At 30.9% G+C, this 26,224-nt stretch overlaps 2 protein-coding genes and 1 long non-coding RNA gene across 4 annotated transcripts; 2 read left to right on the top strand and 1 right to left on the bottom strand.

Moving 5' to 3' along the window:
* Window positions 1–745: 745 nt before the first annotated feature.
* On the top strand, window positions 746–5,270 carry LOC109339998 (coatomer subunit zeta-3-like). 2 transcript variants are annotated; one of them, XM_019577554.1, is made up of 7 exons: window positions 746–868; window positions 2,135–2,294; window positions 4,107–4,254; window positions 4,351–4,428; window positions 4,513–4,597; window positions 5,007–5,084; window positions 5,124–5,270. In XM_019577554.1, the coding sequence occupies exons 1-6, from the start codon at window positions 857–859 to the stop codon at window positions 5,064–5,066; spliced, it is 543 nt and encodes a 180-aa protein (XP_019433099.1). In that variant the 5' UTR covers window positions 746–856; the 3' UTR covers window positions 5,067–5,084; window positions 5,124–5,270. The 2 variants fall into 2 exon arrangements, with proteins under 2 accessions (XP_019433099.1, XP_019433098.1); XM_019577553.1 differs by having other exon boundaries at window positions 5,007–5,270.
* A 1,231-nt stretch (window positions 5,271–6,501) lies between these two features.
* LOC109340005 lies at window positions 6,502–8,188 on the top strand. Its single transcript, XR_002106738.1, has 3 exons — window positions 6,502–6,627; window positions 6,753–6,826; window positions 7,684–8,188. It is a non-coding gene; the product is annotated as an uncharacterized LOC109340005 (long non-coding RNA).
* Window positions 8,189–10,697: 2,509 nt separating this feature from the next.
* LOC109340002 lies at window positions 10,698–11,142 on the bottom strand. Its single transcript, XM_019577559.1, has 2 exons — window positions 10,835–11,142; window positions 10,698–10,746 (listed from the first exon to the last, which is right to left on the bottom strand). The coding sequence occupies exons 1-2, from the start codon at window positions 11,140–11,142 to the stop codon at window positions 10,698–10,700; spliced, it is 357 nt and encodes a 118-aa protein (XP_019433104.1).
* Between the last annotated feature and the right edge of the window lie 15,082 nt (window positions 11,143–26,224).

The following is a 26,224-nucleotide window of genomic DNA, read 5'->3' as shown; positions in this document are numbered from 1 at the left end:
TGTAGGAATTTAGATCTATTGTATCAACATTTGAGTTTTAATGATAGTTCATTCTACGCAAATCACTCCTTCATGACTTACTGATTGATAATTTCAAGCTTCGATATGGTCAATTATTTATAGTCTGAATCCATTGGACATGAAGGTGGGGGGGAATAACTTCATCCTTGTAACACAACTTTTGTAGGAGGTTTCATAACGGGAGTACAACTACTGTTACAAAAAACGTGTCCATCAATTATGATTAATTAAAAAATACTTAATTATTAAACTTTTAACTTAAATCTATGTTTTAATTATTTATAATAAATAGCATATGAATTCACACACTTTATAGAACAAAAGATATATTCCACTCCATAACCTTGTTTTAGATTTTGTCTTTTCAATGTAAATTATAGTAAATACTTATTTTAATCCTTCATATTTTTTGACCTTACCAATTTAGTCCCTTAAAATTGAAAAACTCAAAATGGTTTCCAAAAACATCAAATGTGGATCAAATTAATTTTTTGGGGTCAAATTAGTCTCTATGAAGTGTTGTAAAATATGCTAAAAAAAAGACTAATTTAACATACATTTAAAGTTTTATGGTACCATTTTAGATTTTTTAATTTTTGAGAGACACAACTGATAAGTAAAAAAAAAAGGAATGTGAATTTACTAAAAAAAAAAGGAATGTGTATTTACTAAAAAATAATTAAATTAATATCCCATTGAGAAATCAGCATTTTCTAGTTTTTAAATTACCCTCCCCATCATGAAGGAAACGAGTGATCCCATCTTCTTACTTTTCACAGATCTTCGTATAGTAGGCACTGTTAACTGTTAACTACTCCTCTGCTTTTCTCAGAACATGGCATCCAATGTAAGCTTCTCTCTCTCCATGAAATATTCTATTTACTTTCATCTTCTTCATATGAATATCATGCTCCACACATGAATCTCAATATATTCACAAAGATATGGAAATGACAAAAAAATTGATCTTTTTTATGTAATAATGGACCTTTATGCATATGAATCCATTTTGAGATCATTCCCATAAATTAGAGTATTGGGTTTCAAAAAAGTTCCTATTTTGTATTAGTTGGGTGGATCATAAAGTGATTTAGAGTTTGAAAAAACATGTACATGTAAATGGGTGTTCAAATCTGAGAAATGTATCTTCTTTCATTCAGATCCGTTTAGAACGGGTTTAGAAGTGGTGCTTTTTGGTTAATAAACTTTTGTGATTGGTTTTCATCAATTTGTGGTAGCATCTAGCATTGGACCCTGTTACTGGGATAATTGATGATAAGAGAATGGATTCATTTTTCTCTCTTCATATATAAGCGAAAGTCTGATGATCAGTAATAATTGAACATAGAGATCTTATTGTAACTCCAGTGTATGAAGTCAATGCTCTATATATGCTATGTGGTTCCCCATTATCAATGTTGTTATTTTAGTTTTGTACATAGTCACCTGATATGTCATTCTCTTTGGCCAGGGTAAGGGTACGTAGTACTAGCGGTTTGTTAGCATATCATGTACCAATATGTCAAGGGTATATTCAGTAGGGTTTCTATAGCTCCCTACATAGCCGTTTCTAGTGCCGCTTCACCATCGTAGAAATACCTTAGGATGAAATTCATTTTTGTTTGTCGTAACTCATTCATGTAGGTGAGTGCACCTTATCAATTACTCTTCTTTTTTTGTTCTTTCTTTAACTCAAACTGTAGGGGAAACTATGTTTCGTTCCTTATAGGGAACCAATTCACAAAAGAACCACAATTTGGTATGCAAGAACCAATTTATGGTTCTCTACCAAACTGAGAGAATTGTGTTTCAATGGTTTTGCATTGTCAAATTCCACAAGCAGTACTTATTTTTAACATCGCAACTTATCGGAAACTGAGAAGTAGGATCTTATAAATTGTAAAAGAGAGGGGGGTGATACATTTTTCCCCTTCATATATAAGCTAAAGTCTAATGATCAGTGATAATTGAATATAACAATCTTATTGTAACTCTATTGTATGAAGTCAATGCTCTATTTTCATACTATGGCTTCCCCTATTTGTGCTACATGTGATTGATACATGAGATGCTGCTCCCTTTATGACTTGTTGCTATATTGCTTCATCTATAGGGCTTGTGTCCTTCAGTAAAAAATATTCTTCTTCTCGACTCCGAAGGGAAGCGCGTGGCTGTCAGATATTATTCAGATGACTGGCCAACAAACAATTCAAAGTTAGCATTTGAGAAGTTTGTGTTCGGTAAGACTGCCAAGACAAATGCTAGGGCTGAAGGTAAGATTTCTCACCATTAAGACATTTGGTTCTATATTGGGTGCTAGTGACCTAGGGATGGCTATTTCAATCCAACATGCTTCTTAACGTAACAGCTATGCAATTCTAGTTTTCGGTTATTCTGCTGTGCATGTTGGTATTCAGAAAATTTTTGTTTGCAGAAAATGGCATATATGCTCATTGATTCTATTTACTTTCATTTAAGAACTAATACTTACACTCATTTGATAATAATTGATAGATTGTTGATAATGTTAATGTTAGTTAGGCACAAGCCTTTAACGCCTATTGTCCTTTGCTCCGAAGCACGGATTTATCAAACATCTTCACATGTTAGTGTCCGACACGTATTCGACATGGATACACTCGGATTCGCGAAGGATACGTATCCGTAGAGTATCCAAAAATTAAAAAAATAAAATAAAATAAATAAATATCAAGACACGTATCCGATTCGTTTTCAATAAAATATAGGATATATGGATTCGTTTTCAGTAAAATATAGGATATATAGATTCGTTTTCAATAAAATATGATAAGATAGATTCGTTTTTAATAAAATAGGATAAGATAGATTCATTTTCATTAAAATAGGATAAGATAAATTTGTTATGGAGGGTAATGATTTTCAATTTCCATTATATTTTTTACTTTGGATATTTTGATTTACACTTATAATTTTATTATATTTTATGTGTTTTTATTATTTTATACGCGTATCCCTAAACGTATCGTATCCTATATTTTAGAAAAAATGTGTGTCGACGTATTAGATACGTATTATATCCGACACACGTATTCGTATCCGTGCTTCATAGGTCCTTTGTATGCTTTTATATACTTGTACATCACTTAGCATTAAAAAGAGGTTTATTTCTGATGTTTTTCATCTTCATAAATAATAAAATGGATGTTTTTTTTATTCTTTTTTAGATCATGGACAAAGGTAGATCTTGGATCTCACAGCCAGCATTTCTGTCTGCTGCAAACCTAATTTTGAAAGAGATGTACCTACTTCAGTTGTGCTTTCTTTTCTGGCAATGGCTAACATTTCAAGTGCCAAATTATAATTTTTAAAAACCTTTCTAGTATATTAGCCAAAACAAAAAATGCTACAAAAAATCCAGTCTTTGATTGCATATGTTGGGAAGTAAGTCCTATATGTCTGTCTCATTCTCCTAGCCTCTCGGGTGTGATTTAAATCCTTGTTTGGCTATTCTCATTGCCTATTGATTTTGAGATGAAACTTTAATATGATATCAAAGGCAGAGCCTAGTCTTACCAAAAAAGGCAGAGCCTAATTTCTCTCTGGTTGTTATGGGTCAAAAGTTGCCCTTTTGTGATGGCCTCGAAGATACTCATCACCTGATCCGACAGGCTTTTTATGGAGGAGTCATGCTGGGAAGTAAGTCCTATATTGTCCGACTCGTTTTCTCGAGTGTGATTTAAATACTTAGGTAACTCCAAGTTCGGAGATGGAACCTTAATAGTATCAAAACTTCCATGCATGTACTATCAAACTCGTAATAATTTGGTTTGCCCTTTGATTTATAGTGATCGATAAACAATAAGTATGGATAGTCAGTATACTGACTTCTGTCATATGCTGGGAAACATCTTGAATAACCATTGTTCATTCTTTGTTTCCCTCTTGAGAAATCCAGATACAGCCAACAAAAGCACTTTTCAACTTACCACACTAATGCCAATACCTGTTGTGAAATTTTTGATAGGCAAAGAACAAACTTTTCACTGCGCTTATGTTTACCATGTTTCTTTGGAAACTGATATATTGTTTAAATCTATCTGCAGCTGACATAACATTACTTGAGAACAATATCATTATTTACAAATTTGTACAAGACCTGCACTTTTTTGTCACCGGTGGTGATGACGAAAATGAGCTCATTTTAGCATCAGTTCTTCAGGGTTTCTTTGATGCAGTCACCCTTCTGTTGAGGTAATTTTGGTTGTAGTTTGCTATCTACATTTAAACCAAACATGTGCCTCTAATAACCATGCTGTGTTTTTTTATTCATGTGTGTACCTTTTACAGGAACAATGTTGATAAAAGAGAGGCACTTGAGAACTTGGATCTCATTCTCTTATGTCTTGATGAGATTGTTGATGGAGGGTGTGCATATATTTCTTATTCACAATTTTTTTCACCATAAAAGTTTAATTTTTATATTTTTAACAGTTTTTGTATTTCCTTAAGGATGATACTTGAAACAAATGGACCTCTTATTGCTGAAAAAGTGACCTCTCATAGTTTGGATGCTGATGCCCCCCTGTCTGAGCAGGTAATGCAACTTTCTTTCAGCATAGTTTCTGTAAGGCCCTGGTAGATCCCCAGGATGACCAAAAGGTCAAGGGTTCGATTCTTGGGAGTGATACTTGTTGGGAGGGGCAGCCACGCACCTTGAAAGAGATTAGTTCCTTACGCAAAAGGGTGAGAGGATACCTTTGACAGTACCAAACAAAACATCACAAGTGGACAAAACATGCCAAATAGATCAATGGCCCAAAATTATTCCTCAAACTTGTATTACTTTGAAGAACAACCCTAAACAACAGTTATTTAACTCACATTTGTGCAAGCTTAGTCTCATTGTACATAAATTAGTTTTGCCTTTTGATGGACCGAATTTTGGAAAAAGTATAGCATGTTACTTGATGTTTAATCTGACATTGAGCTTCTGGGTATTGCAGACACTAACTCAAGCATGGGCTACAGCTAGAGAACATTTAACAAGAACCCTTTTAAAATGATGCTTGCATGCATTGAAATAAGCTACTTGGATGGAGTAGTTATTCTTCTGTTGTCATTGAGAGTTGGTTTACCACCTAGTTTGTTGAGCTACTTAGCTATGAGTAGTTATTCACTTGTATGTTGATGAGAGTTGTTTTACCCCATAGTTTGTTGAACTACTGAGTTATGAGCAGCATACCATTCTGCTGATAAGTTTTCCTCTTGTATTATTGTAATATCTTGTCAACTGCATGAATGAAGTTATTATTCCTAAATAAAGTCATAGGAAAAAACTGAATTTAAACCAATGTTTTTATAATTGAATTAGAAGCTGAACATGTGATATGTTGGGTAACAAAGTTATGAAAACAATATCACACATTCACACAACTAAAAACAAAGTTCTGAAAATAGGATCTGACACAAAATATTTAACTTGAAAAATATCCTCTTAAAATGATGATAAGAGAAACAACTACCAGTAAGAATAGAAAGTTTTCCCTAAATGGGAAAATATTACAACCTTTCTCTGAATATAATGAGAGAATAATAACTCTCTCATGAACTAAAAGTATATACATTTCTACTCTATAAAATGGAGGAATCGTCATAATACATTACAAATATTTAAATGTTCAGATTTTTTGGTTTCCCACAGGTATCCTCGTACTGGAGGCAATTCTATCCGAGTTGGAAATATTCACAGGTACGTGGGGCTAATTCTCCCAGCAGATATTTTTTCCATCCATAAAACTCGAGTTCTTGCTTAGGGGAATCTGGTATTTAAATATTCTGATTGAAAGTTCTATAGAGAAACTAACACGCCTTGCATTAATTTCTACCGTTCAAGCCCCATATCTTAATGTAATAAGATCCATGAAATTGGCTTTGTACTGTGGACTTTTAAAAGCAAATAAAAGTGGCTTTAAACCACTTGAGTGTCTGACATGATGCTAATGAATCATGGCTGGATTGGTTTAACTTACCAAACTTAGAATTAAACTGTAATTAAATTTATGAATCATGGCTCTATTTTCTGTTCTAACTATAATTAAACCTTAGGTGCAACTTTTTCAAAACAACATTAACAATGTTTTGGTCTTTCGGATGAGTTGAGAATCATCCCTAACGTATAAAAATACAAAATGACTTGCAGAGGGTGGCATTAAAGGTCTTGGCTGGGGGTGGGGTTGTTGGTTATGTAGAAAACAAAATGTAAAAAGGAAATCTACTTGCAATGGGCTGGTATTTTTACAAAAATGCCTATCACCTTTGATTGGACACCTGGCAGGGTTAGAATTGTCATTCAAAAAATATTTGTACTTCTTTGTTAGTATTACCAAAATGGACATTCCCTTCAATAAACAATTGGATTTGAAAGGATATTCCCTTTACTTCTTTGTCATAAATTTTCAAAATTTAAATTTTTTCATATTACTCTCTCTTTCTCTCTTCATTCATTTTTTATTCTTTTCCAAATGCATCTTCCATTCATTGTTTATGTCTCTTTCTCCATTTTCCAAATTCAGTAAACCTTCTTCTTCATTCCACACACAAGGTCTTTATCAGTGAAATTGATCAGTGAGTTATTCATTCACACATATTATTTTTCTTTACAATTTCCTATATATATATTATCTCAATCACTCTCTACCTTTTTTATCATCAGATCTATTAGCTCTAATTATTTGTGTTTTTATTATCAGATCTCGCTCATTCACATCCGTTCCTACTCATTTATCCACTCAAAGATTTCTTTTTTTCAACGTTTACTAACAAGGTAACATTTTTACTTAACAAGTGAACTTTTTACTTAACAAGTTAACATTTTTTTGGCCACTTTTGTTGGATGAATCATATTTCATTCTTTTTGAGTTCAAGATAACATTTTAGTATGATTTCTCATTATACCTTATTTTGAATTTTGATGGTGTTATTTTTTGTATGCATGTTTACTATGTCACTGTCTTAAACTAATATTGATAAAAATGAACTTACTTTGCAAATTTTTGTTCAATATCATCCAATCTTATATTTTATTTGCATTTTTCTGTGCCTCATTTGTTATGTTTTACGCTATAATATCCCTTCAACTATGTTACTTTCTCTATGTATCTCTTTTTTCTTTGCAACGTTTGGTAACAAGGTAACATTTTTACCTAACAAGTTAACATTTTTTTGATCACTTTTATTGGATGAATCTTATTTCATTCTTTTTTAGTTCAAGATAACATTTTTTGTATAATTTCTCATTATATCTTATTTCAAATTTCTTGGTGTTATTCTTGGTATATATGCATGTTTACTATGTCACTGTCACAAACTAATATTGGTAAAAATGAAATTTTTATGCAAATTTTAGTTCAATATCAAAGATCTTATAGTTTCTTTTACATTTTCTATGTTCGAGTTGTTATCTTTCACACTATAGTGTCCCTTCAACCTTTTCTGTCTATCCTTTCCCCCCTCACATTCTCTCTCTTACTTTTGTCATCAATGACCTTTTCTATTCTCTTTTTTTTTCCAACTTCACACTGACACACTCATCACTTTTCTCACATTATGTATCTCAAGTTTATATATTTTCATCTAGCTAGCTTTCTCACATCATGTTATTTTCCCCTTATTCTCCTTTAGCATTATGGTTTGGAAGCAAAATAACAGTTACAAAGGTCATGGAAGCTCCAAAGATAGAAGAGATAAGTCAACTACCAATGGACCAACTACAAGGCTCAGTATTGTATAGATTCAAACTCATCTTGGGTTATGTTAAACATTAATCCTTCCCCAACTTGCATTTTAATTTTTTTTTTGATAAATTGAATTTTTTTAATGTACATTTTTACTAATAGTGTTATCTATGTTTTAAACTTTTAATAGTGGAGTCAATAAACTTGAATACCACTTAGTCACTTGCTCGTGAGCAGTGGCAGATCTTGACCATAATTTTAGAGGGGGCAGCATTATGATTTATACATAAATAACATATGAAATCATTAGAATATATATAAATTTTTAATATAAAAATGAGTTATTTTTTCAGGTTTAAATTCCCAAGAAAAATGATAGAAAATTTAACAAAACAAATTTATGAAGAAATTCCAAATATTCTTAAGCACAAATAAGTTCATTATCTCTTATAAACATTATATGTATTCTAAACCCAGAAGAATCAAAATTTGAGCATAAAGTTAGTTTTTCTATCCTTTTAAATAGAGAATCAAAATAATGTATGCTTGAGATTGATAAAAAAAAATTGAAGAGAAAATTATGAAGAGAAAAATATACAAAGATAGAGATAATGAAATTAAGAATATCATACATAGCAATGGAATAACCCAACTAAAATTAATTAATCAAAAAATAGTTTACTAACAAAGAATAACAACGTCCATGAATAAAATTTGAAGCAAGAAATAAACAAATCATAAGTAATCATGTCATGACTCATAGGCATATGATAATATGTCATGAAAAAAGCAATTGCAGAAAACTGATTTATAAAGAGCAAATATGACGTTTTTAAGGTGAAAAAATAAATGGGTTTGAGTTGGAGAGTTATCTGAAGGGATATCAGAGATAAAAGAGGAGAATATGTCATGTGATACTAAAGAGAGTGAAACTTCAAAGAGGGTGAGTTTTGAAGAGAATATTGAATTTTTTTGTCCAATAAGTCGTGTAGAGGTATTATTCTTTGAGAGAAAAATATATGCACTGACAATACAATGTATGACTTTTATATTTTGTCATTTCATCACCTACCATTCATATCCAATCTTTATTAACTCTTTAAAAATTAATCTAAATGAATGATGGATGATGTAATGAATGTGTATAAATCTTTACACTAACAATACATAGATATCACACTCTTACCCTTAAGTTTTGTTGTTGAATTTTAAAATATACCAAAAATAATATCTCTATAATAAATTTTTTAAATATTTGAGGGGGGCAACTGCCCCTACCTGTCCTAGAGAAGATCCGCCCCTGCTCGTGAGAAATGAATGGAAAATAATACTTGTGAAACTTGAAATGTGTAGAATTTAGGGAAGAATAACAGTTTTGTAATTTAGAATGGAAAATGAGGGTGGGTATTGATGTTTAGGGAAAATATCTTTAATTTTCAAAGCGGTGAAGTGGTATCTCCACATCAAACTCTGGTGGGAGAGGAGAGTAGTTGTGCTTGTCAAATTCACCCATTGATTGACACTTATTTGAGAGGGGTGAATTTGTCGTAACATCTTTTCCATTTATTATTATTTTTAATTTATTTTTCATACAACTCTCTCTCTTCACTTTCATATCAGTATTTTGTGGGAGTGGAGTAATTTTTGCCAAATCCAGGGAAAGGAATGTAAAAGTATTTGCATTGCACTTCTAACAAAAATTAAATATAGTAATTATATCATGTGCCATTTATCATCATTTTCATATTCTTTCATGATGAAGTGACTTATTTAGGCATCCTAAAAATTTGATAACCCTTATACAAAGAGACATTTTGGTTAACAAAAATTAAGCATTCCTATGGCCATATTAAGCATTCACTTCTAAGCAAGGATGTTATTTTTCTTGCGCTTATAAAAATGCTTATCATAAGAATAAAAAGTTTTTGAATGAGATTATGACAAAATCATTCTACACAGGGAAATAGACCTAAAACTAAAATGAATTTCGTTTTAGTTAATGTAATCAATGTTTGTGAGGGAAATAATTTGAAGAATAAAAATGTTATACTTCTCAATTTCTTAAAAAATAATAATATGACTATTTATTTACACCTGTCACTATTTTTGTTTAAGAAATTACACTTATATAACATATTTTTTTACTTAATTACACTCGTCACTATTTTTGTTTAAGAAATTACACTTATATCTCTTATAAGGTGGCCAGTGTAATATATATGTATAAATAGGGTGGTTTGTGTAGGTTTTAAAAATGTCTGGATAGTTTGTATAATTTCACTAAAACTCAAGGGTATCAGTGTAATTCACTCTTATTTTCATGTACAACATTCATTATTTATATATTATATATACTATAAATATTTCCTAAAATCTGAAAAAAGTTTTCTTTCATAGTTATTTGTATTTTGCTTAATAGCATCGTGACACTTATTAAATGCAATTGTACATAAAATAACTCATTATGGATATATATTTATAATGTTGGATTAAGAAGAAGAAGAAGAATAGAAGAACAAAACTGAGAAGGAAGAAGAAGGAATAAGAAGGAATGAAATGGAATAAAGAGAGTTCAATGAATATTAGTGTATTACTTCTATCAATGAAGAGAAGAACAATTTTGTTTTTACAATGCATAGGCTCTACTATTTATAGTAAGGATTAACTAACTAACAATCTAAAAATAATAAGCTTCACTAACTAACAAAACTGAATTATACAACAAGAATCAACACTCTTCCTTAATTCAGTTTGCATTGTTTATCAAGCCAATCTTCTTCCTCAAAGTTTCAAATCTTTCTTTCTTCAATGGCTTGGTTAGAATGTCAGCTAATTGATTCTCAGAATTGCAGAATTCCAACTCCAATCTGCCTTTGCTCACTTACTCTCTTATGTAGTGAAATCTGGTTTCAATGTGCTTGCTTCTTCCATGAGCAACAGGATTCAATTATAGCAGATTTGTTATCCATTATCAGCTTTAGCTTCGTTTCTTCTGATTCCATCTTCAATTCTGCCATAAGAGCACTCAACCAAGCAGCTTAACAAGCACTCATGCTAGCTGCAATATACTCTGCTTCACAAGAGGATAAGGCTACCACCTCTTGCTTTTTGGAACACCAACTAATGGGAGCAGAACCAAGGAAGAAGAGATATCATGTAGTGCTCTTCCTATCTGATTTGTCTCCACACCAATCAGCATCAGAAAAACCATAAGACCTTTTTTGCATTTCTTTAATTCAGTAGGATACATGATTCCATAGTTTAAGGTCCCTCTCAAGTATCTGAGGAGCTTCTTTACTGCAATTAAGTGGCTTTGCTTTGGGGACTCCATGAATCTGCTTATCCACCCAACACCAAATGCAATATCAGGCCTCGAGTTGCATATGTACCTTAACGAGCCCACCATTTGTCTATATAGTGTCTTGTCTACCACTTGTTATGTTCCATCTTTGCATAGTATTGTCCCTGCATCAATAGGAGTTGATACATGGTTGCAATTCATCATCTCAAACCTCTGCAGTACATCAGTTGTGTATTTCCTTTGATGCATCAATGTTCCAGCCTTAGTTCTCTTGAATTCGATGCCTAGGAAGTAAGAGAGTTCCCCTAGACCAGTCATCTCAAATTCAGCTTGCATATGTGCTTTGAATGCTTGAATCTTGCCAAATTCTGCACCTGTTATGAGAAGATCATCTACATAAAGACACAAAATTAGTAGATCAGTTGCATAGTTCCCTTTTACATAGACACCATGCTCAGTTGTGCATTTGGTGAAGCCAAGTTGTAGCAGGAAAGCATCTATCCTCTTGTTCCAAGCTCTTGGAGCTTGTTTGAGTCCATAGAGTGCTTTGTGTAGCTTATAAACCATTTCTTCTTTGCCTGCTGCTATGAAACCATGTGGCTGAAACACATAGACTTCTTTGTCAAGTGGTCCATTCAAAAAGGCAGATTTCACATCCATTTGATGAATGTTCCAAGAGTTCTGATTAGCCAGTGCAATCACCAATCTTACTGTCTCAATTCTGGCTACTAGTGCAAACACTTGATCATAATCAAGTCCTTGTTTTTGCAGAAAACCTTTTGCTACCAACCTTGCTTTATATTTTGATACTTGACCATCAGGATTAAGTTTGGTTTTGAACACCCAGCTAACTGCAATTGCCTTCTTGTCAGGTGGAAGGGTTGTTAGTATCCATGATTTGTTTCTTTCTATGGACATTAGCTCTTCCTTCATTGCTTTAATCCAGTGAGATTGGCCAAGGGCTTCCTCTATACTAATTGGCTCCATTTCAGCAAGCAGTGCCATGTGAACAAAATCACCTTCTATTGTGATTGTAGAGTCAGGAAAAACATCATAATCCCTCAATCTAGATGGTGGTTGTCTTACTCTTTGAGATGATGATGCAGTGAGGGGTTGATCAGGTGGAGCATGAGTTGAATTACCAATGACTTCACCTTCTTCTGAATTATGCAGATTATTTTCAGTATTATCAACTTGCAGCCTATATGCATCTTCAATTTGTAGGCCAGCTTTCATTCTAGAAGTGCTAGTTTCCTCATTCCAAGTCCAACATTGGCTTTCATCAAACTTCAAGTTTCTGGTGATACAAAATCTATGAGTTAGAGGGTCAAAGACCCTGTATGCACCAGTACTATGATAGCCAAGAAAAATGAGTTTTGAGCCTCTATCGTCAAGCTTGCCTCAATTTAACTCAGGAATATGCCCAAAACAGATTGAGCCAAATACCCTTAAGTGGCTTACACTTGGTTTAGAACCTGACCAAACTTCTTCAGGGGTCCTATGCTTTAATCTCTTGGATGGGCATCTATTAATGAGATAGGCTGCTGTTGAGACAGCCTCACCCCAGAATTTCTTGGGCAACATCTTGGTTTTTATCATACTTCTAGCCATATTGAGTAGTGTTTTGTTTGCTCTTTCTGCAGTGCCATTGTGTTGAGGTGTGTAGGGGGCTATCACCTCATGAAAGATCCCTTCTTTGCTGCAATACTCACTGAATTGAGCTGAAGTGTATTCACCTCCACCATCTGACCTTAACTTCTTCAACTTCAGATCACATTGCTTCTCAACTTGTGCCTTAAACTTCTGAAAAGTTTGAAACACTTTACTCTTTCTTTTGATTAGATAGATCCATATCTTTCTTGTATGATCATCAATAAAGGTGAGGAAGTATCTATTGCCTCCAATTGATTCTTCTTCAAGAGGACCACACACATCACTGAAGACAGTCTCTAATGGCTTCCTTACATCAGAACTGAATGAGTTTCTTGCCTGCTTGCTCAATTGGCACTCATCACACAAAATAGATGGAACTGTGATTACTGGTAATCCCAACACAGATTGGTTTTTGCTCAAAGATTCTAAACTTCTAAAATTTAGATGGCCATACCTTTGATGCCACAACCAAGTGACTTGATCTGGGTTTGCTTGAAGGCACTTCTGGTCACCAATCTGAATTTGAACCTTGAATGTTCTGTTAGAAGGTAGAGGAGCTTTCAAGACTTTATGAGCCTTCTTATCAAAGACAGTTAGCAGGCCATCCTTCATCACCATCTCATACCCTTTCTCCAACAATTGACCAAGACTAAGCAAATTATGCTTCATCTTTGGTACATAAAGCACATTGGAAATGTATGATTGTTTGCCATCTTGTCTCTGAATCACAACTTGCCCAACACCTTCTGCAGTTACTAAGCTTTGGTCTGCAAAATTGACTCTACTTTTGGTAGATTCATCTAGAGTTGCAAACCAATCTCTTCTTCCTAACATATGGTTGGAACATCCTGTGTCAAGATACCAAAACTCAGCTTTCTCCTCACTTACTTGATCCTTTCTTGTAGTGGCCATCAACAAACAATATTCTTCATCTGATTCTTGGTTGTTATGAGCCAAACCAGCTTCCTCTTCTCTACTATTTGTCCATTTATTCATTTTGCATTCAGAAGCAAAATGACCATAATTCCTGCACTTGTAGCACTGTAGTTTCTTTCTATCAAATTTCCTTCCACCATCTGCATTTTTGGTAGACCCCTTTGAGTCACCTTCCTTTCCTGATTTCCACTGGTTATCAGATTTTCTCCCAGAGAGTCCTTGCTCTCCTGACCTCCACTTGTTATTGCCTTTTTTGCTCCACTAGCTATGAGGCTTCTTGGTGAATCTGGCTTGCAATGCTTGATCACCAATTCTCTCTGGATTTCTTTCCTTCAATCTCAACTCATGAGATTCCAGAGATGCTTGTAGCTCTTCAATCTTGAGTTCTTCAAGAATTTTAGACTCCTCAATTGCAACTACAATATGATCATATTTGCAAGTGAGAGTCCTTAACACTTTCTCCACTATACTCTTTTCCTTCAACATTTTGCCACATGACTTCATTTGATTCGAAAGAGTTAGGATCTTGGTCATGTACTCTGCCACAGAATCACTCTCTTCCATCTGCAGAAGCTCATATTGTCTTCTGAGCTGTTGCAACTTTACCTTCTTGATCTTGGCCATTCCTTCATAGCTTTTCTCTAAGCTATCCCAGGCCTACTTGGCAGTTTCAGCACCATTTATCTTCTCATAGTTGGCCCCATCAACACATTGATGTAAAAGAAAGAGAGCCTTGCAATCTTTTTTCTTGGCTTCCTTGTAGATTGCCCTTTGAGCTTCAGTAGCTCCTTCCTCAATCTCCTGATATCCATGTTGGACTACCTCAAACACTTCTTGAAAGCCAAAAATAGCTTTCATCTGATTCCTCCAACGATCATAGTTCTTGCCATTCAAGACAGGAAGTGTCAACGAGAAACCACCATTATTTGTCATCTCTGTGTTGCCTCTGCAGTGCATGATAACACCCACCCAGGTTCTCTTGGAAGATTCACACAGAATCCACTCCTACAAAGCTGCTGATACCACTGTTGGATTAAGAAGAAAAAGAAGAATAGAAGAACAAAACAGAGAAGGAAGAAGAAGGAATAAGAAGGAATGAAATGGAATAAAGAGCGTTCAATGAATATTAGTGTATTACTTCTATCAATGAAGAGAAGAACAATGTTGTTTTTACAATGCATAAGCTCTACTATTTATAGTAAGGATTAACTAACTAACAATCTAAAAATAATAAGCTTCACTAACTAACAAAACTGAATTATACAACAAGAATCAACATATAATTCTTTATTATTTGATTCTAAATCAACTTCTAATAAATAAAACTCAAAATGTATGGAATTATCACCGAATGCTATTAAAATAACTTCTACCTATAATTATATGAATTTTTAAATCTTTTTATTTGTTTCTGTTTAATGTAACAAATATTTAAACTTTCCTTTTGTTCTTGTAACGGTTTTTTTAAAATGTACAACAGGATAAGCAGTTCAATATGCAATAAACAGTGATAATTTTTATTAGAAAAATATGTACAATTATTATTTAAAATATTTAAATTAAAATATCATATATATCTGTCGTTAAAAAAATAATAGAAATATCACAACTCTAAATGATATATCAAAAAAATATATCTTCCAAATAATAAAAATAAAATTTCATTTTTTTTAAAAGAATATAACTTCTACATGTAAAAGGAATAAGGTAAACAATAATGTAAAGAATAGTAATATATGAAAGATTAGTATAAAAGGCATAATAACATTTGGGGTACCTGGGTAGCCGGTACCTAAGTACCCCAAATAGTATGAGTATTGCAAGTGTAAACATAAGCAATCTAAAATAAAACATAATCATTATAGATTTATGCTAATATTGCACGTGTAAACATTCAAATATTTAAACATAATGAACATCAATCTAAAATAAAGTATAATTATTCAAGAGATATGTTAAAAAAAGAGCTTATAAATTTACATGATACTTATAAACATAATTTTAAAAAATATTTACAAAAATAAGTTCTTATATTTATATAGGGAATATATATTATCCCATACAATTTGAGTTTTATTTGTTACTGAGTAATTTAAAAAATAATATACTTTCAACAATCAATATTGATAATAATTCATACAATCATACTTTTATAATTTTTTGGTATATCAAATTTAAATTGGGTATAACATAAGATGATAATAATATAAATGTGATAGTTATAATATTGGATACAATCATAAAATCAATAGTAATAATAATATTATATATTAAATTAACTAGGAAGTAAAATCCCCTCATTATTTCACCACAACCTCCATTTATTTTCTTCTCATAAAACATAGTGAGAAAAAATTGCACATATTGTACAAATGCTAATATTGCACACATGTCCTCATAAACCAATGTTAATATTGTATGTGTAAATATCCAAATATTTAAACATAATGAACATCAATCTAAAATAAAATATAACCATTCTACGAATATGCTAAAAAAAGACCTCATAAATTTGACTTGATAAGAAAAGCCTAATATTGCAACTCACAAAAAAAACCATTCATCATTAAACACAAACATTAGTAGTAATTCACCACTATCTCATAAGGCTAATTTAAATAAGGTAAATATTAGTTTAAGATGAATAGTAACAAAAGAGTTCAGAGTAGTAACAATACGAAAACAACATTGCACGTGTAAAAATTGAATTGTTAAAAACTTTGATATTAAAATTAATTTTAAACGTATACATTTATGATTGTATGAATTTAGAACATTAAAAACAACAAATTCATAATATAAAATATAATGAACATCAATCTAAAATAATACATAATCACTCAACATATATGCTAAAAATAACCTTATAAATATATATGATAAGTATAAACATAATACCAAAAAAATATGATTAACTATAAATATATACTTGATTAAATATGTAATGACTAAATTTATATGGTACTCATATCCACACTATTTGGGGTAGCGGTTACCAACATGTATCTTTTCTTAAAGTTATACTATATGATCATTGGATATTAACACTTCCAATTATTTGTGTTTGAAGAGGTGAAAAGTTAACGCAGTGTTAGCGTCATAAATCATGTTTTCGAACATAAACATTAAGGTCTATTTTTTGTATAAAATTTGTTGGTTCTAGGTTGGGAACTCTAAGATTTGTTTAAGTGTATTATAATATTTTTTATTTAGGAAATTTGCTTAATAAAAAATAGTTTATTCTATATGGTATTGTTATTTGCGTTTAATAAATATCCAAAATAAATGTTTTGAGAATGTTGATCATTGATGTCTACTAATATATATGGGGGTTTAGGTTTATAATATATGAGATTATGATGATATATATTTTTTATTGCTACTGATTATTTGATTTTTGAGATTGTTGTTTAATGTGTTAAGTGTATTTATTATGAGTTTCTCTGATTTCCCGCTCTATATTCTAATGGTTGGGTAAGGTTTTCTTGATGAAAATTATGACTAGAACACTTATTAAGGATAAGTATATTCAGAAATTGTACTTTATTTTTAAGTGATAATTTATCTTTCTTTTTATGTTTATGTTTAGTCTTACTTTGAAAACTTATTATTTTTTTTTTTTTGCTACGTGGAAGTAGGATCAAAGTAATGTTACTGGATTTTATAGTGGTCCTGCCCATGGAAATGAAGTATTTATGAGTGATGGACTGCATTCCATTGTACACTTTCAACAAAATGATCAATTTTATTGCGATGTTACATATTACTATAAGAATTTATTTTTATGGTTTCGTCTTTGTTTTAATCATCTCTCTTATCTACTTCAATAAGTAAGGGAACCAAATATTATCATAAAACAACTAGAGAGATAGACTAATAAAGAACATAAAAAGTTCTTCGAAGTTTTAAAATCATATTTTGGATAACATTAGGGTCTATTATTGTATAGAATTTATTGGTTCTACACTAGGAACCTTATCATTAATTTAAGTGTATTATGGTATTTTATTCTTTGGGATTTGGTGAAAGAAAGAGAACAATATTTTCTATATGGCGTTGTTATCGTTATCAGCAACTTGATGCTTGAGATTGTTGTATATGGGTTTGCTCTGATTTCCAACTAAAAATATTGACTCTTGGGTGAAATTTGTTTAGGGAAAATGCTAAATGGAGCACATTAAAATATATTTCGCCATACTTATATTATTGGTTTTTTATTTTATACTTCTACTTATTATACAGTTGGCTAATCTAATGCATTGGGAAAAACTCAAATGTGTAAAAGCCTCTTTTTACTTCATGCAATTTTAGTATAAACATATCAATAAATAACAAATATCAATTATTTGCTCATTTTTAAATTATTTTTGTAGACTTTAAAATATGACTAAAATCATGTTGTTTGTTATTTGAGATATAATCAAAAGGATGCATGCGATACTATTTTTATAATACTTTTATATACTTTAGTTAGACTTATATTCTTCATTTTTTAGTTTGTACTTCTATAAATTGTATGGTTGACTATATAATTTGGTTGATAACTTCAAATTGGACATTTTAACAATTTATCACTTCAATTTGTTGATCAGAAGTTTTTATGTACCTTTCTGTTCTATTAGTTTTACTTAAAAGAGTTTAGATTGAGCGACCCGTGCGAATGCATGGATATACTACTAGTGTGTTATGTAAAAGACATACTTTCACTCATCAACAAAGCAAATTATTTATATAGGATAAAAGGAAAATAGAAAAATAATAGTTTCTAAATTGCACTAACCAACACTCATTCTTGACTCTAGAGTTGTAAACTCCAAACTTTTGCCTCAAGAATTCAAATATTACTTTAGGAAGTGCTTTTATTTGGATGTTAACACTTTGATGTTTTGTTTTATTAGAAATCAAATAGCAAGAAAATGATTGCGTATTTCATTGATTAAATGAATTGAAGTTACAAAGAATTTAACCAACATATAATATAGAAAATACAAGAGACTTAACTTTACTAACTTCTAACTAGCTAACTATTCTAATTTACACATGTTTTAACCATGGAAATTGAATTTATAATGTCTATTTGTAATATAAAAGATAGGTAAGTTTAAACTAATTACTAGCATAATATAATATTAACCCAAAATACAAAAATATATTTCAATATCCCTTCAAGCTGGAGAGTGGTTGTTAACAAATCTCAGCTTGACAAAAGTTGATTGAATGGAGAAGACTCCAAAATTTTGTATTAACAATGTTGGAGCTCTGGAGCTTGATAGATACACACTATTGAAACTGTAGAGTCTGGAACTATGGACTCTATTTCCATGCTTGAAAAAATTGAACTTCAAATTGTCTAAGTAAAAGAGAAAGCTTTTAGCAAAAAAGAAATACAAGAAAAGACTGAGAAATGGTTGTCAACATGTGATGAAGAGTCTGAGCTTAAAATTGAAAGTAATAATGTTGTTCATCAAGAATCAAGACAATAGAAAGAACATTAAATGATATTATTGCTCAAGAATACCATATTGTTTTCTTAGCCAAAGAATGAGAGAAATCTAGAATATGATGAAATATGAAGAATACTTGTTCAAAAATAATAAAGCTCAAGAATACCATTGCTAACCGGAAAATAGGAGTATAAACACTACCTCGGTGTTGCAAACAAGTATAAAGTAAAGGGTTCTTTTATCCACAAGGACTTTCTAGATACTAGCCTTTCAAATAAAAATTATTATTTTAGTTTATGATTCAAACAGTTTGTTTGTTTGTTTGTTTGATAACACAAGTAAATTGAAATTATAATGATAAAAAGAGCTAGGATTGAACTTCACACTTACTATCTGTAAACACCTGATTCTTAAGGTAAATTAATCCAATAATGATTATTCCATACAATGACATCAAAACTACTAAAAACTAATATCTTAGTCAATTTAACAACTTACACAAGAAAGACCTATGTCTAGTGACTTTGATACATAAGAATAAGAAATATGACCTTAGAAAATCATGCCCCTATGTCTACTGATGCAAGCATGTAAGTTGAGTAAAAATGCAACACCTCATTTGTACTAGTCGCTAACGTCTTGGTCTATGCTAGTACTTTATCATAGGTAGATCTATGTCTAGTAACTACAATGATATAATTCATTTTTATGAACCCTCAACCACATCTTTATGTCTAGTAACACATGCTATTTAGTTTGAGAGTTATAAAATCACATTATTAGTTCTATGTCTAGATTCCAAAAAGTGAAGGGCATGAAATGGCAAATAGTACAAGTTTATGTCTAGAAAATGTACTACTTATTGAGTTATGAAAGTTCAGAATAATGCAAGTAAGAGACTAAGCAAATTATTCAATAATCATGAAATAAGATGATCAATCTTAAAGCAAGCATAAAGTAAATACAAAACTCAAAATAATCAAAACCTCATAAATTAATGGTAAATAAGTGTGTATACATCAAACTCATGTTACATTCAATACCAATAAGGGTTTTAGCTACTCATGTTCATAACGCGTAAGTAGAATAGGCATAAAATACAACTCATGGGGTGGTAGAACCACACACAAACGAGTGTAGATTAACTCCTCTAATACTTACACCTCGATCCAAAGACTAAAATGACCTAAACTACCTTAGAAACTCAGCAAATAAGTATTATAAATCATTATTACAAAGTGTTCTGGTGCTGTCCAATACGCTCAGTGCACCTCCAACTGGCTTATGGTGATCTTTCAACACACCGAACTGTGCTCAGGGCACCTAGGGGCGCACAACACACCACCCACTGCGCTCAACGCAAGTGGGTGCGCTCAATGCATACAAACAGTAGCTAATGCTGATTTTCGATGTTGTTTGTGCTCAACGTGGAAACCTATGTTCAGTGAAGCGATTTTTGATTATTTCGATGATCCAAATGTTCCCATTTAAGCCTCATCAGTTAGGAACAACATATCAAAATTTGAGTTGGATCCAATGGTGAATGAATGAGTTATCGCGATTTTACTCTAACATGTCATGGCTGAATTCTTGATACTTCTCTTTTTACAATTGTTTATCCTGATTATGCATGCAAAATACTCCAAAGGTGAGATTTGACCAATTAAACAAGTTTTAATCATGTATTAGTATAATTTCATTCACTTGAGTTGATTAAGTAGTTAAAATACCGTAAAAATAGTGTATAAAATATGCTAAATTTGGCACTCAATAACCATCTTGATTTCTTGGCCAAAGAATGATAGAAATCTAGAGTATGATGAAATATGAATAACTTCTTTTTTGCTCAAGAATAACAAGAGAATAATATTTTTAAATATGGGCAATATTTTCCTCAAGAACAATTGAGAGAAAATAGAATATGAAGACTGTAAAAGAGAATGATAAAGAAATAGAGAAGAGAAAAAACTTGTTGAAGAAGGTGGCATGATAGGGAGTGGTGATGTTGCTTTTTGTCTTGATCATGGATATTGAAAGGTTGATGGATAAATAATATACCATGGAAGACATAATTACATTCCTCTAATACCATATTAGAAATCAAAGAGAAAGAAAATGATTGTGCTTTTCATTGATTGAATGAATTGAAATTGCAAAAAAATTAACCAACCTATTATATAGAAAATACAAGAGACTTTACTCCTATCTAACTAATCTATTTTACACATGTTTTAATTTTGGAAGTTGAATTTATAATGATTGCTTGTTATACAAAAAGATAAGTGAGTTTGAACTAATTACTAATTAATAAAATATTAACAAAAATACCAAAATATATTTCAATAAGTTTTGCAGTAGATAAGTTTCATTTTCCTTTCTTTTGTGTCTCCCTTACAACATGAAACTTCATTTAAAGTGTTTTGTTTTGACATAGAACACTGGATTGTTAGCCGCTGAAAATGCAGTTTGGTTGTTCAAAAATACATGTGTGACTTCTATTTGTTTCATATAGGGGTGTAAAGGTTCGATTCAATTTTTGATGCAATTCAGTGACTGATCTGAACACACATACATAATTCGATTAAAATTTAATTTTAGATTTTAATGTAGTAACCGAATCAGACCAGTCTTGAATGATTTACTTTGGTTCCACGGTGTTCATGTTTTTTAAATTAAAAAAAAACCATTAAAATTTCAAAATATATTCCATAAGACATCATTTGTCCATGAATGAAAAAGCACTACTATTATTATTATCATAAAATATAAATTGTAAATAGACGAGTAAATTGAAAATCATAAATATATAAAAATTATGTAAATTAGGAAGAAAATAATAAATGATCACATATATAACAATTGATCCACAATTATTAACATATATAACAGCACAATTTCCAATTAGCAACATCTAAAACAATTTAGTAATATATATATAAATTACTAACATATATAACAGTAGTATATATGTTCAAAATCATCAAAACAGTAGGAAAATAGCACATATATATAACATTTCAGATAAAATTAGTAATTTGAATCATAAAATTGGCTGAAGAATTTAAAACAACATAATATTATTCCCTATTATTTATTTCTATAATATGTGGTTTGGTTCGGTCCGAACGGTTCCTAAATTTCCAAAAACATAAACTGAATCAAACTTAAATGGTTCCTTAAAAAAATAAATTGAACTGCGAAACCAAACTGAACCATGTTTTGTGGTTTGAGTGGGTTCGGTTGGAGTCGCTTACTCCCCTAGTGTCATATGCAAATATGTTGTGAGTTTTCTCAACTAAAAGACTTTTTTTCACAGTCGCAATAACAATTGTATATTCTATTTTGGAATGAGAAATAACATCCTATTTTATGGAACACCATAAAAAAATCTAGAAACAAAGCTAGAGAAATGATGGGGTGTTCCTAAAGGGGTGTTTGAAGTATTTATTTTTATGTTTAAGCCCATTCACCCACCTTCAAGTAATTAAATATTAGTATCTTATATTTTTTTCACTATTACGGTATAAGAGATATGAAGGTAGAACCATGCTTGGGGAAGCAATTTTTCTGAAATTAGACATTCACATGTTCAATTACATGATCAATTTTGATAATATATATAGTCAATAAATAAGGATACATCCAAACAAGGAAAATGAAAGTTATATTTAGACAATTAGATATACTCATTAATAAAAGAAATTCATTTGTATAATATCAAATTTTCATCTTAAGGGATGGCTACTCATGAAATTTGTGGCAGAAGATCAAGAGTCCTTTAAACTAAAATTCTACAATTACACCAACCTATTCCTCTATCCTAATAAATTTTAACCATTACAATATCTGGATCAATGAATTGAACACATATTTGGATCAAATTATAGGCCCATATCTTTAATAAATGAGAGAATTTTCGAAGCCTTTCCTAAAAATCACTGCATGCAGGTCTTAGCAAACTAGATATTTTAAAGAATCAAACCAATCACTTCCCCTATATTTCCTCATTCATCCCTTTCATTCAGACACATGTTCCCACAACATGGAACCATATAACATGAAAAACATCATCCATTGTAGTTGGTCAAGCAAGGCTGCTCCACTCCATGTCCCCAAGTTATTTTTTATTCTAGCCTAAATAAATATCTTAGGACTATTAGATCGTGCAATAATGTGTGCATCAAAATCTTATATGTCCCTCCACGTCTCATATCAACAAATAATGCATCTTAATTAGATTCGTCATGAAGCATTTTCAAGTTACCATCAAATGATATGATCGACTGTATGCTCATATGTGCTAAAATGTAGTAGTCATGCCTATGAAGCACGGATTCGTCAAACACCCTCATGTGTCAGTGTCCGACACGTATCCGACACAGATACGCTCGGATTCGCGAAAGATACGTATCCATAGAGTATCCAAAAATTAAAAAATAAAATAAAATAAATAAATATTAAGACACGTATCTGATTCGTTTTCAATAAAATATAGGATATATCGATTCGTTTTCAGTAAAGTATAGGATATATAGATTCGTTTCCAATAAAACAGGATAAGATAGATTCGTTTCTAATAAAACAGGATAAGAGAGATTCGTTTTCAATAAAACATGATAACATAGATTCGTTTTCATTAAAATAGGATAAAATATATTTGTTATGGAGGGCAATGATTTTAGGATAGATTCGTTTTCATTAAAATAGAATAAGATAGATTTGTTATGGAGGGCAGCGATTTTAAATTTCCATCATATTTTTTACTTTGGACATTTTGATTTACACTTATAATTTTATCATATTTTATGTGTTATTATTATTTTATATGCGTATCCCTGAACATATCGTATCTTGTACTTTGGAAAAAATATGTGTCGACGTATCGGATACGTATCGTATTCGACACACGTATCAGTATCCATGCTTCATAGAGTCATGCATTTCTACCATTGGAGAGTCCATAACAATATGTATAATATCATCCTCCTAAAAAAGATACCATACATGTGAAGAAAATTTCCAGATTTTTGAAGTTTCCAATTTTTTATCAACTCAAGATTAATATTTTTACTCTTCTTCCCCATGAGTAACAAATTGAACTTTTCATTTTAGACATGCAACATTCAATCAAGCTATTATGGACTAATGTTCTAGGCTTATTCCTCTTAGAATAAAACAGAGTCACATTAAACTTTGAATTCTCATTTTCAAGAGTCAACATATTAATAACCTCACGCTCTCTGTGATGAAACATTGAACCTCTTAAGTTTAATTTGCTAAGTTTTCTTTTATTCTATGTACGTATATGTGTTGCAAATAATAGTCTCACATATGTTAATCTTAAAAGGTAGTCTCATTTTATGGGTATAAAAGAAGTGACTTCTAAGAGACTGAATCATCAAATCATCCTATACTTCGACCAATCATTGGTTTTGGGCTAAATTTTCCGTAGTTTAACTTTTTTATTTGATTCCTTTTTGAAGGTTGCTCCTCGTGGTTTATTTTGTATTGAAAAATATTCAAGTAAAATAATAACCGAGATAACTATTTTCCACCACTTATTCTTATTTCTAGCATTTCTTTATTTATATGATTTATTGTATTGTGATGTATTTATTGTATGAGTGTAAAATGTGTGCACTGACAGTGTAAAGATTTATACACAGTCAATGCATCATCCACCATTCATTTGCAATACTTTTATTTAAAAGTCAATGATGACTAAAAATCAATGGTGGATGATGTAGTGACAGTGTAAAAATCCTTTACACTGTCGGTGTATATATCTTTTTCTGTTATTGTATTACACCATTTTATTTGTTAATTTAAATTTCATCTGAATTTATTTATTTCGTAAGTTATATTTTTTAATAAGTTTCTAATTGTTTCTATTTTGGTACATAATAATCTATTTTACAACATGATAAAGATATCATAAGCCAATTTTTACAACAACAAATAAAGTCATCCCTATAGCATAGTAAGAGTGAAAATAAAAATAAAATATAATTATACAAGATGAAATATATACAAATTGAATATTTAATTGCATAAAATAAAAATATGGTAGTTTCTAATTATAAAATAAAAATATATACTTATAAAATAAAAATAATAAAGAATGATAATAGTTTCTATAAGTTCATTTTTATAGTTCAGAGGAGTAATAATTTGTACTAAAGAAAGATGTATAGATCCATTTAGATTATTGGTTTATATGTATACTTCATTTTATCTATAAAAATGAGAGTAATTATTCATTTCAACCTTTCAAGTTTTATTTTGACATTACCAACTTAGTCTCTAATAATTTTAAATTACCATTTTGGCCTCCAGTTTTTCAATGTAGAACCACATTAGTCATTTCATCTCCACCTATATATTAAACTTAACAGTGTTGATCATGTGTCATGTTAGGTGCTGACGTGGCAATACTAGCGATTCCATGCTATAATATGTTGCCAACTCAGCGATTCTTATACTAGTTTTATGTTAAGTGCTGATGTGTCATGTTAATGCTTTAGGAATTTTCAATCATAATGGTAATAAGGAACTATCACGAGTACAACTTAGGAACACGTTGATGGAAAATGCTCTAAATGGTATTCATAAAAAGCTTGGTGAATGGAGTTCTTCTTCTTTATCAAAGAATTTAGAAAAGTCAATGAATACTATTGCGAAAGACAGAGCCAAAAATAAGGAATGGAAAGATGTTCCTAGAAAAGAGGTGGCTAACGCCAAGTAGAAAAAGGAAAGCAAGTATAAGGTTTTGTTTTACACAAGTTAAAACCATCTAAGAAATGAATAAGAGCAAAATTTAAATCTCTGATTTTTATTTATTAAAAACATTTAGTGAATGAATTTTTCTATATCTATTGAGACAAATTATGAAGCTTTTGTTGTTTCTAATGTACATTTGTTGAGCTGTACTTTTAATTTCACTATTCGGAGTTTCCATCAAGACTAATTTTAACTGCCTGTGAAGTATGAACCTATGGCCGTTGATTGTTAATGACAAGTTTGTTCATATTTTTGATATTATTCTATTATTGAGCTTTTGAGTTTTGTCCAATTATTTGTATAATAATTAAATTACTTTAATGTCATTTGTCTTTGTTAACACTTGCTTTAATATGGCACTTTCTTTAATGAAG

Source organism: Lupinus angustifolius, unplaced genomic scaffold (genome assembly GCF_001865875.1).
Source record: "Lupinus angustifolius cultivar Tanjil unplaced genomic scaffold, LupAngTanjil_v1.0 Scaffold_126_1, whole genome shotgun sequence".
NCBI classification, from domain to species: domain Eukaryota; kingdom Viridiplantae; phylum Streptophyta; class Magnoliopsida; order Fabales; family Fabaceae; genus Lupinus; species Lupinus angustifolius.
This window is presented reverse-complemented; position numbering and strand designations above follow the sequence as displayed.

Bases quoted from the DNA above. Each gene is read 5' to 3' on its own strand.
- LOC109339998 (XM_019577554.1), top strand. The intron at 2,295-4,106 runs GTAAGATTTCTC...ATCTATCTGCAG, and splicing joins GACAAATGCTAGGGCTGAAG to CTGACATAACATTACTTGAG. The intron at 4,598-5,006 runs GTAATGCAACTT...TGGGTATTGCAG, and splicing joins ATGCCCCCCTGTCTGAGCAG to ACACTAACTCAAGCATGGGC.
- LOC109340002 (XM_019577559.1), bottom strand. From the start codon at position 11,142: ATGGTGGGCTCGTTAAGGTACATATGCAACTCGAGGCCTGATATTGCA. The intron at 10,747-10,834 runs GTGGTAGCCTTA...CTCTTATGGCAG, and splicing joins GGTGTTCCAAAAAGCAAGAG to AATTGAAGATGGAATCAGAA.